Here is an 18562-nt window from a genome sequence, read left to right on the forward strand (position 1 = left end):
TGACTGAGATCATGACATGAGTTGAAATCAAGAGTAGTACAATTAACCGATTTTGTCACCCTGGTACCTCATGGGGAAAATATTTTTTAAAATAAAAATTAATAGAGGTTCCTTGTTGGCTCAGTCAGTAAAGCACACAACTCCTGATCTCAGGGTCCTGAGTTTAAGCCCCTGTTGGGCATGGAGCCTGCTTAAAAATAAATAATAAATAAATACAACCAGAATGACAAACTATATGCTGACAGAAACAGTTTGATTACACAGAACTCACTGTAATGAGATCTCACCAACAGTCCATAAATTTTTTTAACCAAAGTGCCCCAAATTACCTTGAGCTATCTTCATTAATTCTTATAGATTCCTCAAAAGGTTGTTTCTTGTGATCTTCTAAACATTGATAGAGTTCATCACCAAGAGGGCTCATGGGACCCTGAGATTCCTTCAATAATAAAATATAAATACATAAATACAATGGAAGATTACTCATTCTTAAAGAGGAATGAAATGTTGATACATGCTGTGATGTGGATGAACCCCCAAAATGGGGTAGAAGAAGCCAGACTCAAAAGCCACATAATGTAGGATTCCATTTATATGAATTTTCCAGAATAGGCAACCCTTAAGAATAAAAAGCAGACTGGTAATTGCCAGGGGCTGTGGGTACTGAGGAATGAGGAGCGAATGTTTAACAGATACAAGTATTATTCTGGGGTGATGAGAATGCTTTGGAACCAGAGACGGGGTAGCTGCAAAATACTGTGAATAAATGTGAATAAATGAATAAATACTGTGAATAAATGTCACTGAACTGTAGATTTTAAAATGGTTAATTTTATGTCATGTGCTTTTCACCACAATAAAAAAAATAAGACATACTTTTAAGTTTAAAGAGAGAAAGCCATCAATTTATTTTACTATTTGAAGTAAGTACATTCTACTACTGGTATGTAACACTCCATCAACTCCAATTCCAAAACACATTAAGACGAGGCAAAAGGAATAAAGATAATTATTTATGTTGATAGTAAACAAATTTAAAAGAATCCTTTAGAGAGCGGTGCTTCTCAAACTTTTACATGCATTCAAGTCAACCAGGGACCTTGTGAAAACACAAGTTCTCTTGCTGTAGGTCTGGCGTGGGGTCTGAGATTGTCTGTCGCTAACAGAACTTCAAGGTAATGAAGATGCTGTTGGCCTATGGATCACACCTGGAATAGCATGTTTTTAGAGATCAGCTCCCTTAATATATTTGGTGTTTAAACTACTTATTTGTCAGATTTATGGGTAGGAGGGAATTAGAAACCATTAAGACACATTTAAAGTTCAAAGGTTAAAAACTACCCACTACCACTGGAAGAGTGGTTTAAAACTAGAAAGAGCAAAAACAAGATCCAAATGTAATGAAAAATCAATTCAATTTTTAAAAATTTAACAGTAAGACAATTTTATAAGAGCAAATATACATTTACGGACTAAAGCAAAGGAACAGTATTTTAAAGTTGTATAAAAATAAAACTTAAAATTGAAGAGTTAAGTTTTTTGTTTTTAGGGATCACTTAAGGAAAAAAAGTGAATGTGCCTGATGTAAGTAAGGAAGTACTAAAACAATGAAAAGAAATTCATTAGATCAATTTCTAACTCAATTCCTAAGAATTAGATTGCACATATAAAGACAAAAAGCTAAAGCATCCTTAGCAGTCCCAAGAACTCAGCCTGTTTTCCAAAACAAACCCCAGTTTAAAGGATACTGAAAAGTTCCAATAAATTCTGACACCAACCTTAAGGTTTAAATCTTCATTGAGACAAAACAAGGTAGGAGTAGGGAGGACAGAGGAAGCAAGGAAGGGTTGGCCAAACCCTCCAAGCCATCAGCACTCTCCCTAAATTTTTACTCAACCCACAACCTATGATATAAAGAATTCTAGACTCTAGGTTTTTCGGACGCTGGAGTAGATAATATAAATGGGCCTTTCTAACCATATCAATTTTGTTCTAGGCCTTTATCCCATGATCCTTGGATAAAATAACTTTTCTCTTGCTCAATTCTCTAAAAATCGACCTAAAAGGACACCAATTAATTCATATTATCACCAAACTAAACAATTACTTACAGATTCTTCTTGAACACTAAATCCAAGTGTTTCAGCAACAACTGTAGCTAAGTTAAAAGATGACTTATCAGTAGGACAATTGCTTGTTCCACGTGTTTCTAAGTAAGAAAAAAAAAACCTGCAATTACACAATTGTAGAAATGAGATATACTGAAAAATACAAAAAAGGAAAAAACGAAGCTCAAAGAACCACTCTATAGATAGCACTGGACAATTGTAAAATTCTGTGCAAATAAGTCCAAAATATCTATTATAATAATAATAAATTAAATTGCAGGTACCTAGCATTTACATTTGCCAAGTTTTTTTTAGCTAAGGTTTTCTATTTTTCCTAAATGAACAGAATGCAATGAGCAGATTATTTTTCTTATTGCCACTGAAAAAAACCCCAAAATTCATATATAATTGTGCTGGATTTCTTGCAGTCTGAGATACAGCATGAATATAAAACTGTATTTGTAGTATCTTTCATGAAAACATACTTTGTGGGAGAGATTTTCAGCACTGCATAATTTAAGATTTAGGCTAACACATATTTACAGAAATCGTCTGTGTTCAAGTATTTAACAAAGTTTTATGTGTACAGAGTTTCAACAAATCAACAGGTATTGATGGGACACATACTATGTTATAGGCATTGTGCCAGGCACTAGACGACAAGAAAGAAGGTTCTTGTCCTCAAGGAGTTTAAGGACTGATACAGATGAAACAGAAAGGTGAAAAGAATTGCAATAAAATGTGATAAAAATTAAAGGTACAAAACGAGGGACTTAAACATAGAGGAAGGACTCCTAAATCTGTCTTGGGTTATCAGGGAGAGTTATAACAAGTGATACCTAAGGTGATCCCTTGGTCACCTTAGCAAGAGGATCTGGAGAGGTCACCTGGGCCCAGGCACAGAGGGAAGGACTCTAAGTTAATGTGAAAGGGTTCAGAAACGTGAAATAAAACTGCATGTTTAGAGAACTAGAGGTGTTTTAATTGCTGGAAATCAAAATGCAGAAGATATAACTATAGCAGGACATAAGCCCAGAGACGCCATCGAGGAACCTCTCTCACTTTCTCTCTCTCTCTCTCTCAGGGGTGTGGAGAGGTGAAGAATGGAATCCTTCCCCTACTGGATTCAACTGGAATGAATGGGAGATAATACAGACGAGCTACAGAACACAGATCACTTTTTCAGCTTCGAAGAGAAGCTATAGCTAAGGACAGAGAAAATTAAAAGAGGGGTTATTTTTAAAAAGATGGAAGGTAACATATGCGTATATTGAAAAGAAAAAACCTGAAGAGAAGCTGGAGATATAAGAAAAGAGGACAACTGAGGGAGCAAAGTCCTGGCAACAGGAGACGAGCAGCAGACAAGAATGGGCTCCAGAGTGTAGACAAGTAAGGATCTGCCACACTCAGTGTTATGTCTCCAGCACCCTTCGCCAGACAGTCTGTCTATACACATGTATTCACACACACACACACACATACACAGTAATATGAAATGACTTGTTAGCTTTTAGAGAATAAGTTTTGTACTCACATTAAGTGAATGTGATTAACCTTGACCAACCCTTTCAACTGAGCTCTGGATTTCATCTCCTCTCACCTTTTCACGGATGTAGCAACTCTTCCCTCTTTCCTTAGAATTATTCATCTCTCTCTATTTGATCATTCCATCAACATAAAAATATGCTGCACAGGGGCGCCTGGGTGGCTCAGTTGGTTGACCAACCACCTCTTCGTTTTTGGCTCAGGTTGTATTCTTAAAGTCCTCCGATCGAGCCGGGTGTCTGGCCCCTCACTGAGTGGAGTCTGCTTGTCCCTTTCCCTCTGCTCCTTCCCCCACCCCGCAGCTTGCTTTCTCTCTCTCAAATAAATTAATTAATTAAAAAAATATGCTGCATATGCTATAATATCCCATCTTTTAACATCCTCACTTGACCCATTTTCTAGCTACTGTCCCATTCTCCTTTCCCCTTTACCATAAAACACCTTGAAGGACCAGTTTGCAAGTGTTCTCTCTGCTTACTCTCCTAGCTTCTTTTGACATGCAACAGTCTGGCTGAATACCATTACATTTTAACAATTTGTGTTACGAGTTTTAATACTCCATGATCTGCATGAGACCACATCCAATAGTCAATTTTCAGTCTTCATATTCCCTGACTTATTAATAAGCACTGTCTGCCACAGCTGGCCACCTCTTTCTCTCTCCACATGGCTTAAAGGACACTACTTTATCTTAGTTCTTTTTAAAAAGAATATGTATTTATTTATTTGAAAGAGAGAGAGAGCAGAGGGAGAGGGAGAGAAGGAGACTCCTTGCCGAGCACAGAGTCTGATGCAGAGCTTGATCCCAAGACCACAAGATCATGACCTGAGCAGAAATCAAGAGTTAGATGCTTAACCAACTGAGCCACCTAGGAGCCCCTATCTAAGTTTTATCTTACTGGCAGCTTCTTCTCTGGCTACCTACTTTGTTGGTTCCTCCTCATTTTCACAACCTCTAAATCACCATCTAGTCAGCTGTAATATTGCCTTTAAGGAGGTGAAAAATGGTTCTGAAAGCAAAGGTGTCTTTTTATGCATAAAGCACTTATACATACACTCGTAGCGTAGGTTGGTAGTACTGAATTTCCATGGAAAATTGGTTAGGGGAAAAAGTGTCTAAAAAGGCTAGGGTGGTGGTAAGAAAAATAGCTGAGAATCGCTACTTTATATAATGAAGCACCCCAGAGCTAAGTACTTTAACTTCCTCTCTTCTCTATCTACATTCACTTGCTTGGTAATCTCATCTAGTTTTCTAACTTTAATACCACCTACACGCTAACAATTCCCATTCCTCTCTCTTAGACCTTTCTAAACTCACATCCAATTACTTACCTTACTTGAATGTCTATCTAGCATCTCAGAATATTCTCAAAAAACAAACTTCTGATTTCTAGCCACCCCATCCCCACCCCCACTTTATAAACCTGATGTTCCTGGTCTCTTTCTTCTTAGTAAACAGCAGCTCTAAAGAAGAGAGTTGCCCAGACCAGTCTCCCCTCACTCACTTGGCCCCAGACACAGAGGCTTCCTTAATGTTCTTCCTAAAGAACCAAACACCACCCTGATCCCAGGGCCTTTGTGCTCTGACTTCTCTATCTGGGGTGTCCCTTCCCCCAAATCTACATAACTCCCTTGCTTCCTTACATCTCTCCTCAAGTATCACTTTCTAAAGTGAGGCTTCCTAATATATTTTTAAATATTTTATTTATTTATTTGCAAGAGAGAGAGAGTGAGAGAGAGATCTCGAGCAGGGGGGTAAAAGTAGAGGGAGAAGCAGACTCCTTACTGAGCAGGGAGCCCGATGCAAGACTCAATTCTAGGACCCTGGGGTCATGACCTGAGCCTAAAGCAGATGCTTAACTGAATGAGCCACCTAGGAGCCCCCTAATATCTCTTCTTATCCAGCTTTATTCTTTAGAACACATGCTTCTACCTAATATGTATTTATTTTCTTTTTCCCTCATCTAGATTGTACACTCTATGAGGTTTAGGGCTTTGTTTTGTTCAGTGCCTGGTATACAGTAGGCACTCAAGTATTTGTTGGATGAATGAATAAAGCACAGAAAAGCCTGTTTACTTAAAATTATTAGCTATTTGTATTAAAATGGATGGGATACTACTATGAATTAATAATAGGATAACATGACTTTCCAATATGAAAAAGACTGCTATTCAACCAATAATACAAGCAAAATCATATGGAAAATACTGTCTAATTCAGACTTTTGGCCACTCTTGCCCACCAGTAATCACAAACTTTAAACTTATAAAGTAAATCTCAGTATGTTGCTTACTAGCCACGGGGGACTGACTCTGATCACAAGTGTCAGCCACTAGAATTTCACTTTCATTAGGTTTATGTTGTGGATGAGCTGAAGACTTTGGAACTTTTCTCAGTTCTAAAGGGAGAAAAAAGATTACATATAAATAAATAATTATGATACAAAATACCAAAATATATTATAAGCCAAAACAAACTTGTCTTTAAGTGCATTAGAAGTATTATTTTACTGAAAAAAATTTTCATATTCCTATGAAGAGTTCTTTCTTTCAGTTTCACTAAGAAACAAAGAAGTTAGGAATGTGAGAGAAAAGGAATAGAATAGATAAGCTTCTTCTGACCTAACCATCCTAGAGTTCTAATATTTTAATACATCTTTTCCTTATATATTTGTTGCAAATCAGTAGGCTCATTTAAAATGAATACTGCATCATATATCTCAATAATCTTTGTTTTTAGAGTTTTTACTTATTGGAAGGAAATCCCAAAATATGCTTTATTAGAAACCATTCCAATGTTTAAGGATTTAATTTAATGAAAACCAAAAAAAGGACAAAGCAAGGGAAAGAGACTTTTATTAACTATAACTAGAAAATAATATAACACCCTATAAACTTTAAAATAAGGAAGGGTAGTAATGAGGGAAGAAAACCATGTAAACAAGTTTTAAAACAATTTGCATGGCTCAAAAACGATCTTGTATTTTATAACCAAAATTTTAGATTATCAGTAAAAAGGGATCAGAGCAAGATTAAAACAGAAAACTTAAGTTTTTTTAAAAAAGATTTTATTTATTTATTTGACAGACAGAGATCGCAAGTAGGCAGAAAGGCAGGCAAAGAGAGAGCTGGGGAAACAGGCTCCCTGCTGAGCAGAGAGCCCGACACGGGGCTCGATCCCAGGACCCTGGGATCAAGACCTGAGCTGAAGGCAGAGGCTTTAACCGACTGGAAAAATTAAGTTTTAAAATAGTTAAAGGTTATTTTCATATGATGAAGAAATAAACCCAAAGCATTATACAAGATATAAAAAAATACTTTCCTAATAAAGAAAACTGCTGTAATTTGTTTTTTTTTAGGTATTCTTACAGATGGATTTAAACATGATCTAATATGTAGAGGCTTATCTGTAGTGATTCTGTCAGATAGCAGACTAAAAGGCCAAAGAACGTTCACTTTAGAGTCAAGACCTTACATTTTACTTTATTTAGTTCCTAATTAAATGTAAGATTTGTAGCAGTTCTTTTGTTTTCCACTAGATGGTGATGCAAGCTCATATAAAATGGAAAAAAGAAATGGTGCCACTTTTCCAATATCAAAGAATAAGATCTACTTTTTATTTTAAAGGCATAGCTACTCTTAGTTTATTTGTATTACGAAATTATCTCTAGAAATATGTACAATCCTTCCTCCAAATGCTTTCTTTGTTACTATTTAGGTAGAATGAAAGTCTTTACTTCATATCAGTATTAAAAGAAATAATCATTGTATCATATCACGTGATAAATTTCAGGGCTATATGCAAAGGCAGTTTCAAAGTATTTAGCAGAGGTGGTAAGTAGGCCTGGAGTTAGAAATATGTCACTGATTAAGCCGCAAAGTAGATACTTTATAAAGCCATTTCTTGGTTACCATCAATTGCTACATATTATAACAAAAACAGCCAATTAAAGCTACTGGTAGGAGGAGCTATGGGTCAGACATGGAAAGTACAAAAATTTAGCTCCAGGGTGATCTGTATTTGAATTCTGACTCATCTACGTACTTGACAAGTGACCCAGAGTCAATTATCTAATCCCTCTGAAGAGCAAACCTTTCTTCATTACAAAATGAAGATACTGACAGCTACCTTCCAAGCTTGTCAGAAGGATTAAAATATAGTAATAACTCACTTGATTCACTCAGCATATACCTGGCACACAGTAGGTGAAAATTAACATTAAGTTCCCTTCCCTTTTTCCTTCTAATCCCACTCAGTTATAGTCATAGGAATATTTTTTTAAATAAAAAGAGAAATATACACTACATTTATAAAATGCTGGGGGTTTACATATTCAGAGAAGCAATGCACGCCTATACATAACATAGGCAGAAAAATGTTGTGACATACAGTTGCAAAGTAAGTTCCGTAACTGGCTATCTTCCTTCCCCTAGTTGGAAGAACAGAAAAATTCACTATAGCAGAACACTCTTGTATACACTATAAAACTCAAAAACCCTTACCGTTTGCACACACGGACTGCTCTAGTGTAGCAGGTGTTTGTTCTGTGTATCGGACACGGAGGTTCTCCTTTCTTCGGAGCCGATTAACGCCCGAAAACGAAAAAGCTGTTATTGGTGAATCTGGAATAACATTTTCCTCAGAGTCAAGATCAGCCGCTTGGTGCTGTTGATCATTTCTAGAGGAAAATAATGATAAATGCAAGAAAATTAATGCAACACATATTTATTAAAACATCTCTCTTTAGCATGGACTTATAAAAGAACACAGGTGTGAAGCTGTAAGAGATGTAATTACTTGCATTTAATACTCCAAATCTAAATACAAGGAATAGAGAAGTATTCAAATGTTTAGAGTGCCAACTGGGGAACACTACTGTAAGAAGTGAAGTACAAAGTGTAGTTGGGGGTACCTCGAGGTGAAATGAAAAGAACTTCAAATGGGAGAGAAAATGGGCAGAGGAGCTACACATTTGAGTGAAGGCATTCGATACTCTGCACCTGGCATTAGAGAAGGGCAAGCTAGAACTACATGAGCAAGAGCCTTGATTAAGTTTGTGCATAACTTATAAAGCAGGAGGAGAAGAGTTAATTAAGGTTTTGAAGCATGGAAATAACGTGACAATTGAGCAGCAAGACTGCAACATGGACTGGGACAGAAAGAATGGAGGCAAGGAATCAATTTGGCAGTGTCTATCATGATCCAGGCAAGAGTTTCTGTGTGTTTGAATTAGAACGCTGAAAATAGGGGCGCCTGGGTGGCTCAGTCAGTTAGGTGGCTGCCTTCGGCTCTGGTCATGATCCCAGGATCCTGGGATCAAGTCCTGCATCTGGACCTCGGCTCAGTGGGAAGCCTGCTTCTCCCTCTCCCTCTGCCTGCTGCTCCCTCTACTTGTGCTCTGTCAAAAAATTAATAAATAAAAATCTTTTTTAAAAATGTTGAAAATAGCTATGGAGAGGAAGGGGCCAATGTTAAATTATGTGGTAGTAAAATCAACATGATTTGGTAACTGACAAACACAGGGTGATGAATAATACTAACAGTGGTAATTACCAACATCTGTTGGAGGTTTATATTGCCAGGCACGAAGGAGAAGTGCTACATGCATCGGTTTAATTATCACGACTGTATGTGCTATAAATACCACTCTCATTTTATAAATGAGAAAATGAAGATATGGAAGTTAAGTCACTTATTAAAAAATTAGTAACAGAAGCAATATCTAAGTCCCGGCAGCCAGATCCCAGGTCAGTAGTGAGAAGCACTCAATGTGTTATCCTTAGTGTAGACCATGAGACTAATAACTGACTACAACAAGTAGGATTCACACTTTGAGTTTCCACCACTGCTTCTACCCCGGCCCCCTTACAATGTACTCTCAACACATCAGTCATAAAAGCCCTACTAAAGCTTCAGTCATAGAGTATCACTCCTCTGATTAAAACCTGCCATATCTCCCCATTTCACTTGAAACACAAGTCAAAGTCTTTTAGATGATCTAATTTTCCCCCTCCTCCTACTACCTCTCTGATCTTTTTTTAAAAATTATATTCTACTCCAATCAGCCTCAGTTTCTCAATATACCCACTTTAGGTTCCTTGTTCTAGCTCTCCCGTCTGCTTGGAATGTTCATCCCCAGATAACACTTAGCTATCTCATTTCCTTCAAGTCCTTGCTTTAGTTTTACTTTCCCATCAATGCCTACCTCGAACATGCTCTTTAAAATTGTAACCTCTTGGAGTGCTTGGGTGGCTCAGTTGGTTGAGTGCTGGACTCTTGGTTTTGGCTCAGGTCATGATCTCAGTGTCATGAGATTGAGCCCTGTGTTGGCTCTGCACTCAGTAGAGATTGAGATTCTCTCCCTCTCCCCACTCCCTGCTCATGCTCTCTAAAATAAAATCTTGAAAAAAATAAAAAAATATAATTGTAACCTTGTTCCCACACCTTTGGTACTCCTGTTCCTTGTTACTCTGCTCTGTTTACTTTATCCACAGTATTTATGGCTTTCAAACTTAGTATATAATTAATTTGTCTATTGTTGACCTGCCAGAATGTAAGCTCTAAGAGGATAAAGAATCTTTGGCTCACTGATGCATCAAGTATCTACAACAGTGGGCACTTGGTACATACTCAATAAATATTTGTTAAATGAATGAATATGAGAGGTTCCCAGATTCTATTAGAAAAATAAATTTGTGCTGATCCAGGCATGTATTTTTGCCCAACTCAATTCTAAGACCAATGACACCTTAAGACTAGGTTTGGACCGAATTGTGGTTATCGAGTAAATAGTTAATTAACTTGAACTCAATTGACTTGCCCATGTGAAATGATTACTGATCTTATTGGTCAATTCTTTTTTTCTTTCCTTTTTTAAATAATTATTGGTCAATTCTTCCCAGTCTGTCAGGCATTCAAGGCTTTATGTGATAAAACCAGTCTATCTATTATACTTATTATCAATTTGTAATACTATTTCTAAAAAAAGAAGCAATGAGAATTTTATAAACTATGACCAACAGAGATTTTAAAAAATTACAATATTAATTTTTCCTAATACAGATTTATATCTTAATTTCCTGGATAATATCAGTAGCCTATAATCCTATATTCTATACTGAGGAAAATCTTTAGAGCTAATATCTACTTTTTACTGTTTTATTGTGGAAAAATAGAGTAAGTTAAGGTCATATGAGAAAGCCTTATAAATTAATGGAGTGTAAAATCTATCTGACCTTGCCTTAACCAATCACGTCACAGGCTATCTGCCTATTAGTCATGAAAATTCAACCTGGAACATGAATGAGTCACAAGAAATTGATTTCCTGGCAGACAACCTATAAGTAGTGGGGGTCACAAAAGGAAAATAAAAACAAAGTCTAAAAACCCTAGATCTAATTAGAGGTGTCTAAACCAGTACAAGTAAATTAAGTACTGTTTTTTTTTTTTTTTTAAAGATTTTATTTATTTATTTGACAGAGAGAGATCACAAGTAGGCATAGAGGCAGGCAGAGAGAGAGAGAGAGGAGGAAGCAGGCTCCCCGCTGAGCAGAGAGCCCGATGTGGGACTCGATCCCAGGACCCTGAGATCATGACCTGAGCCGAAGGCAGCGGCTTAACCCACTGAGCCACGCAGGTGCCCTAAGTACTGGTTTTGTCTTCTTTTGTCATAAAAGGGAAATTTGAAAAACCAAAACAACTTCCATGTATTAACCAAGTCTCTTCTTTAAAGCATTAGTCTCACTAATTTTTGAGAAACGTAAGAAGTTCATGCTATAGCTTTAGTTATTATGCACACTGGTCTACTTTCTTTCATTTTTCTAACAGTATAAGAGTAAATTTTTTTTTTAAGATTTTATTTATTTATTTGAGAGAGAGACAGTGAGAGAGAGCATGAGCGAGGAGAAGGTCAGAGGGAGAAGCAGACTCCCCGTGGAGCTGGGAGCCTGATGCGGGACTCGATCCCGGGAATCCGGGATCATGACCTGAGCCGAAAGCAGTTGTCCAACCAACTGAGCCACCCAGGTGTCCCGAGTAAAATTTTTCTGATTGCGTGTTTTATTTGTTGGCCTTCCCTTAAATTCCTTTCAAAACAACTTAAATTGTTTTTTTTCTTAAGACCTATAAAGATTCAGGGTCTCACTCTGTAAAAAGAGTCTACAAAAAAGTTTTTTAACATTCAGCTTTTCTCCTCTAAAGAACTTAGTTAAAACATGCTTTAAATTTAACAAAGCAGTTATAGCCATCAAGTTTACTTAAACATTCTGATTTTCAAAAAAAGGAAAAGAACCTTAAAACACAAACTAGTGAGTCTACTACCCTGATCTCTTAGAACCAGTATGCACTTATAATATTCATAATTCAAGTAAGACTAATTTTAATTCTGAGGAATGTTTTATTGTATATGAAGCTCTCACAGGAAGGCATGTGACAATGATTCTCTTGATATCATCTCCTGAAGAATGACAATGAAGGAAATATGTAGTAGTATGCGCCTCAGGGTTCCATCCTCAAGCAGATTTTGCTCAACATTTTTTAAATGTTTTTGATGAAGGGCCCTAATGGAATATTCATCAAATTTTTCAAAGACATAAAGCTAAGAATAAAAGCTAACTTAATACATGGCAAGAAAAAAAAATCAACATATGAAAGACCCCCCAGAGGTTGGAATAATGGGCCAAATCTAACAAAATAAAATAGAACAGGTTAAATGTGAGATTATAAGCCTCAATGAACTGAGTCAGAAAAGAGAGAATCCAGGCTCTGCCACCTATACAGGCAGACAACCTTTGGAGGATGCTTTAGCACGAAACTACAGAAAGGTTATACAAACTCTGAAGTGAGGAAGACCTGTATTCAAATGATAGGTCTGACACTTATCAGTCACAGTGGATACTGTGTCTATAAAGTACGGTACTGTAATTTCCCACTTCCTTTTTGCAGGAAAGCTGTGAAAAGTAATATATGTAAAGATGAAATCCAATGCCCAGAGAACAGTATTTAATCAATAGTGCTCTTATTTACTTTTTTAAAGATTTTATTTATTTGACAGAGAGAGACACAGCAAGAGAGGGAACACAAGCAGGGTGAGTGGCAGAGGGAGAAACAGGCTTCCCACCGAGCAGGGAGCCTGATGTGAGGGTTGAACCCAGGACCCTGGGATCATGACCTGAGCCGAAGGCAGACTTTAACCCACTGAGCCACCCAGGCGCCCGAAAGCCATGACTCTTAAGTCCTGTATTTTTATCTAAAACAATATATCTACAAGTAGAGGATAGGAAAGACTCTGGCTTCAAGGTTCTAGTCACAGTAAGACCAATAAGAATCAACCAATAATATTTATGTGCTGTGACCACATAAATATAAGTAGAAAGATACAAAAATGGAGAGAGCAAGATTGTCCTATTAGTCAGACCATACCTAGAATATGGAGTACTTTTATTTTTTTTTCTTTTTTTAAGAAAGAGAATGCATGCGCGTGCATGGTGAGGAGGAGGAGAGGGAGGGAGAATCTCAAGCAGACTCTCCACTGAGCACAGAGCCCAACACAGACCTCGATCTCTGGACCCTGAGATCATGACCTGAGCCACAATCAAGAGTGAGACACTTGACCGACTGAGCTACCCAGGTGACCCTAGAATACTGAGTTCTTAGTTAGGATAATGACAAACCAAAATGTTAAAGAGAAAAGGTCTTTGAAGTCTTGAAGTAATGCCTCCTGAGGAACAGTGTAAGAACAGAGGATATTTACCTTAAGGAAGAGTAAGACTCAGGAGGGCCCTGACAGTTGTCTTCAAGAATGTAAAAAGTGGCTCAGTGGTTTAAAGCCTCTGCCTTCAGCTCTTGATCCCATGGTCCTGGGATCGAGCCCCCATCAGGCTCTCTGCTCGGCGGGGAGCCTGCTTCCCTTCCTCTCTCTCTGCCTGCCTCTCTGCTTACTTGTGATCTCTGTCTGTCAAATAAATAAATAAATAAAATCTTAAATAAAAAAGCAAAAAGTAGAAGAGGGGGTATCTTGTTTCAGATGCTCGCAGAAAGCAAAACCAGAATCAACAAATAACCTGTAAGTGGACTGAATTCTACACAAACTTGGAAAGAACTTCTATTAATATCTGACTAGAATTTTTTTTAAAGATTTTTATTTATTTATTTGATAGACAGAGAGAGATCACAAGTAGGCAGAGAGGCAGGCAGAGAGAGAGGGGGAAGCAGGCTCCCCGCTGAGCAGAGAGTCCGATGTGGGGCTCGATCCCAGGACCCTGAGATCATGACCTGAGCCGAAGGCAGAGGCTTAAACCACTGAGCCACCCAGGCGCCCCAATATCTGACTAGAATTAAACAGGTTTGAGAGATTAAAATTGCAGTGGAAGTGTTCAAACAATGGTTATTTGTTAAGAAAATTATATACGGAATTCAATTTGGAAAAAAGTGAAAATGAAACGAATATTACAGTCCTTGAATGTCTAAGCTGCTTTGACCTTCACTGATTCAGTATATCCATTTCCTAAAACACAGAGAGCCATGACCTCAACACTTAGCTTATTTATTGCTTTCTGTGACTGGCAGAGTTGCATATACATATATGCATACACACACACAATTTTTAAAACTTTAAGACAGCAGATTTTTTCTGAATAACTTCTTACTATAGTGTCACTAAATAACTGTCCTACCATGTAAGTTATCTGTAACATTAAAACCAGCTTAGGTCAGAATTTCTGGATTTAACAAGCAGAGGTGTAAGTCAAATGTTTTTTCTAAGTGAACGTTCAGAGGGATTTTAGGCACTAACAGCATAATGTTACAGTGGTTTAGGGAGTCAAAGAAAAAAGATACTACTTGCCATTTTTTTAAACTGCCAAGCAAAAGTATATTTGTTTTAGGAGAGCAAGCTACAAAAGAGGTTGGCTTATGAGAATAACAACTACCTTAAACTTCAGAAGAGAACTTAAAGGCACAATAGATAAGCCCCTACACTGTTCTGATTCAGACATGTCTGAAATAAAAGATGCATACTTCGTAGCTCATCCATATGGTTACTCTTTACTGTAATTTCAAACTTTAGCTTTTATTTCTTTTCTAAAATATCAGTGAGCTTTAATAGAAAAACCTGTGACTTTCAGAACACTAAAAGTAAACTAATTCTGAGTAAATTTGAATTCATATTTCACCAGTTTCAATTCACTTTATGTACCTTGGTTTTGGAAGCGTTTATGTTTCTAATCCCATATTAACCTCTACGTGTTCATTATCTTATCTTTGGTATTCATAAATACCAAGGCTGAGGTGTTCAGAATGCCATAAGCTACATGTAAATCACTTCACAAACCATTAATTAATGTAGGCCAACAATCACTTATCTGCAATCTTTGGAACCAGATGTGATGTGGAATTCAGCTTTTTTTTAACACAGTGGGTAATATGGAGCACATACAGCTTATTACAGAACCCCTCCAGGGGAGCCTGAGGTATCATCCTGTAGTGGGGCACACTGCCATTTTCACAGCAAAGCACAGGAATACTCACGTGACGTGGGATTGATAAGGACTATATAAATAGCATCCTGTGAGTTGGGGTGAGGTTAGGTTGTGAATACCATTAAAAAAAAAAAACAAACTTTTGGGTTTTAGAATCTTTTGGGTTTTAGAGATTATGGATGTATGTTCTAGCTTACATCAATGTGTGGTAGGAATAAAACTGGAAAGTGTTGACATTTTCATACATGCATGTTTGATAATCTCAGTCCGATCCCACAGCCTTCTTTCTTCACCTGTCATTCCCCTTCAAAACTCCCTTCACTAATATTTAGTGGACTGATAAAATGGGAGGATTATGAAAATCCTATTGGATATCCACTACTTAAAAGTATATACTGATAAATATGTTTTATTCCACATATAAGATATGTTTATACATAAGACAGTAACTATTCTAAAGCCATAATAATGTGTCATACCCACATAGTTTACCAAAGATTTTGTAGATTTCTGCTCAAATGCAATAGAATCTTTAAGACCCCTATAAAACCACAGAGACTATTCTGAATTCTAATTCTTAAAAATATTTCATAAGTTTTATATAAATGGGAACTAAGAACTGGCCATATCTCAGCTCTGTGACAGACCATATCCAGAAAAACAGATTCTTTTTCTGAGATACTATCGAATATTGGAGAAAACAGAGGGGTTTAAGTCAAAAGATAGGGGTGGGAGTGATAGACTTATTTACCCTACTAGCTGTGAGACAATGGGAAGTTATTTGACTTCTGTGAACTTTGGTTTCCTTGTCTACAGAAGCAGAGATAATAAAAACTTGTAGAATCATAGTGGGGATTAGAAATAATAAACATAATGCACAAAGAAGAGTAAAGTACGCAGAATACAAGTTATTATTTTTATTCAGTGTGAGAAATGGGAGGAGAGGATCAGAAAAAGTAAGAAGTTCTCCACGTCTGCAAAGTGTGTTAGAGGAAAAAGTTATTCAGATTGCTTTTATGAAGCTTTTGGGTCAGGGCTGAAAACTCATATATTTATTTAAAATGTAAGTATTGGGGCACCTGGGTGGCTCAGTCGTTAAACGCATGCCTTCAGCTCAGGTCATGATCCCAGGATCCTGGTATTGAGCCCTGCACTGGGCTCCCTGCTTGGCAGGAAGCCTGCTTCTCCCTCTCCCACTCCCTCATCTTGTGTTCCCTCTCTGTCAAATAAATAAATAAAATCTTAAAAATAAATAATAAATAAAATATAAGTATTTCGGGGCATCTGGGTGACTCAGTTGAGTGTATGACTCTTGGTTTTGGCTCAGGTCGTGGTCTCAGAGTTGTGAGATTGGGCCCCACTTTGAGCTCCCTGAAAACTGCCCCTCACCCTGGCTCATGCTCTCTCTCTCTCTTTCTCTCAAATAAATAAACAAATCTTTAAAAAAATAAAATACAAATATTTCAAATAAATAATTATAAAAATTAAAATGTTTTACATTAATTTTTTTTTCTTTATGTACACATTAACCTAATAGATACATATACACTCTTCATGTGTACTACCAAAAGAGTGATTTTCTTTATGGTATTGCAGAAAATTGTACCATTTTTAAAAATGAAAATTCCAACTCTTAATATCTTCAGTTTGTATAGCTAAGTATAATAAAGAAAGAAAATTTAAGGGAAAATATTCAATTTTCTGTTGCAATTAAGTAGGAGATACTTACTCAATTTTCTGTTGCAGCTGTTCAGAAAGCTTTTTGTTTTCTTCCTGGAGAGTATTCTTTTCATTCACTTAAATATAATATGAAAAACAAGCACATGTATGTTAGGTTTTTTCAATAATTATCAATAATTATGGAGAATTAGGATTTCTAATTCTAAGCCATAATGTTAGTCAGAGTTAATGCTACTGTGCAAGATTAATTTGTTACTTAGTAGTGATCACTACATCGCATATTGTGCCAGTTCTATGTAACTGATTAACTGATAATTTTGTTTTATGCTTGTGGGCAAAAAAGAAAAAGTACTTCATGTCCTGGGGAGTACGGTTTAATTATTCCTACTGAAGTCAAGAGAGCATTCCCTCTGTTACTCAGTCCTACTAATTCCAAATGCCATTTTAGTAAAAGACCTTTATCTTAAAATAAATCTGATATTAAAAGTAAAATAACACCAAAGAGCAGTATAATTTTTATAACATTAGCACATTTAAGTCAAATTCTCTTCCTTAATTATACCCTGTTCCATAATTACAGCATCAGTAATTTAAATATATCCACTGAAATAGTATTTGTTTGAATCTACCTTGATTAAATTTTCCTGTCTGTGTTTATTTAACTTAGCAGAAACTCAATTTTGGGCCAAATTTCTACTTCAGTCAGCACAAAAATAGATACTTTATATATACATATAATATACTTTATATATATATATAGTATACTTTTGTATGTCACGAGCTACACATGTACTTTCCTAGGAGGAATATCCAAGAGCTCACAGTAAATATGACTAATCTCTAGAAATAAAGTTAATCATATTCTAAACATTTGTTAATAATTTAGTGGTTTATAAATATAAACATAATTTCCTTCATTGAGTAAATAAAACTTTTTTGGCTATCTATAATTATGTGAGGCTACTAAACTACCTTCTATGGAGGATCTTAAAAAAATTAAGATATGGACAGTGTCTAGAGAAAAGTATAGCCTAATGAGGGACCAGATATTACTTAAACGTATTCTATACTGTTGAAAGCAAGAAGGACGTTATAGAGGTACAGAACTAAAGGAAATTTCAAGGAGAAACAGGTTACTTTGGGTTCTTGAGAAGATGAGAAAAGGATTCATCAAAGACAGGACAACTGAACCAGAGTTTTCTGGTTTTTTGTTTTGTTTCGTTTTTTTAAGATTGATTTATTTGAAAGAGAGAGATCTTGAGTGGGGGGAGGGGCAGAGGGAGAGAATCTCAAGTTGATTTCCTGCTGAGCATGGAGCCTGACATGGGGCTCCATCTTACGACCCTGAGATCATGATCTAAGCTGAAACCAAGAACGGGACTCTTAAATGACTGCGCCACAAAGGCACCCATGGACAGAGTTCTATGCAGAAAATTAATGAAGCAAAGTTAGAAAAAAAGATTGGGTATAACAACAAATGGTAGGAAGTCTTCAAAATCAGGTTAAGTAATCTGAACTTCATTTTGAAAGATTACCAGGTTTTATTTTTCATAGCTGAATGATGGGAAGATTGGTTTGTTAGTATGTACAGCCTATACCAAGGTGAGAAAAAAAAGCACTGACAAGTCAGGTGATCCTTAAAATATGAAATGAGTATTTGGACTAATGTGGAAGGTACAGAAATAGGAATTGAGCACAGGCAGAAGAGCTATTACAGATGCAGAATCAGTAATTATTTGGCAATTCATCCT

General features: G+C 36.5%; 1 protein-coding gene across 6 annotated transcripts in view; it reads right to left on the reverse strand.

Annotated features, from left to right (window-relative positions):
* Window positions 1-18562, reverse strand: part of RBBP8 (RB binding protein 8, endonuclease) — a 146270-nt gene that overhangs the window by 68157 nt on the left and 59551 nt on the right. For all 6 annotated transcript variants that reach the window (XM_032310040.1, XM_032310037.1, XM_032310038.1 and 3 more), the window contains 5 exons: window positions 16861-16927; window positions 8157-8332; window positions 5948-6052; window positions 2112-2209; window positions 330-439 (listed from right to left, as the gene is read on the reverse strand). In XM_032310040.1, the coding sequence (XP_032165931.1) occupies window positions 330-439; window positions 2112-2209; window positions 5948-6052; window positions 8157-8332; window positions 16861-16927 (556 nt within the window). The remainder of the gene's footprint in view (window positions 1-329; window positions 440-2111; window positions 2210-5947; window positions 6053-8156; window positions 8333-16860; window positions 16928-18562) is intronic.

This window comes from Mustela erminea, chromosome 13 (assembly GCF_009829155.1).
Source record: "Mustela erminea isolate mMusErm1 chromosome 13, mMusErm1.Pri, whole genome shotgun sequence".
NCBI lineage: Eukaryota > Metazoa > Chordata > Mammalia > Carnivora > Mustelidae > Mustela > Mustela erminea.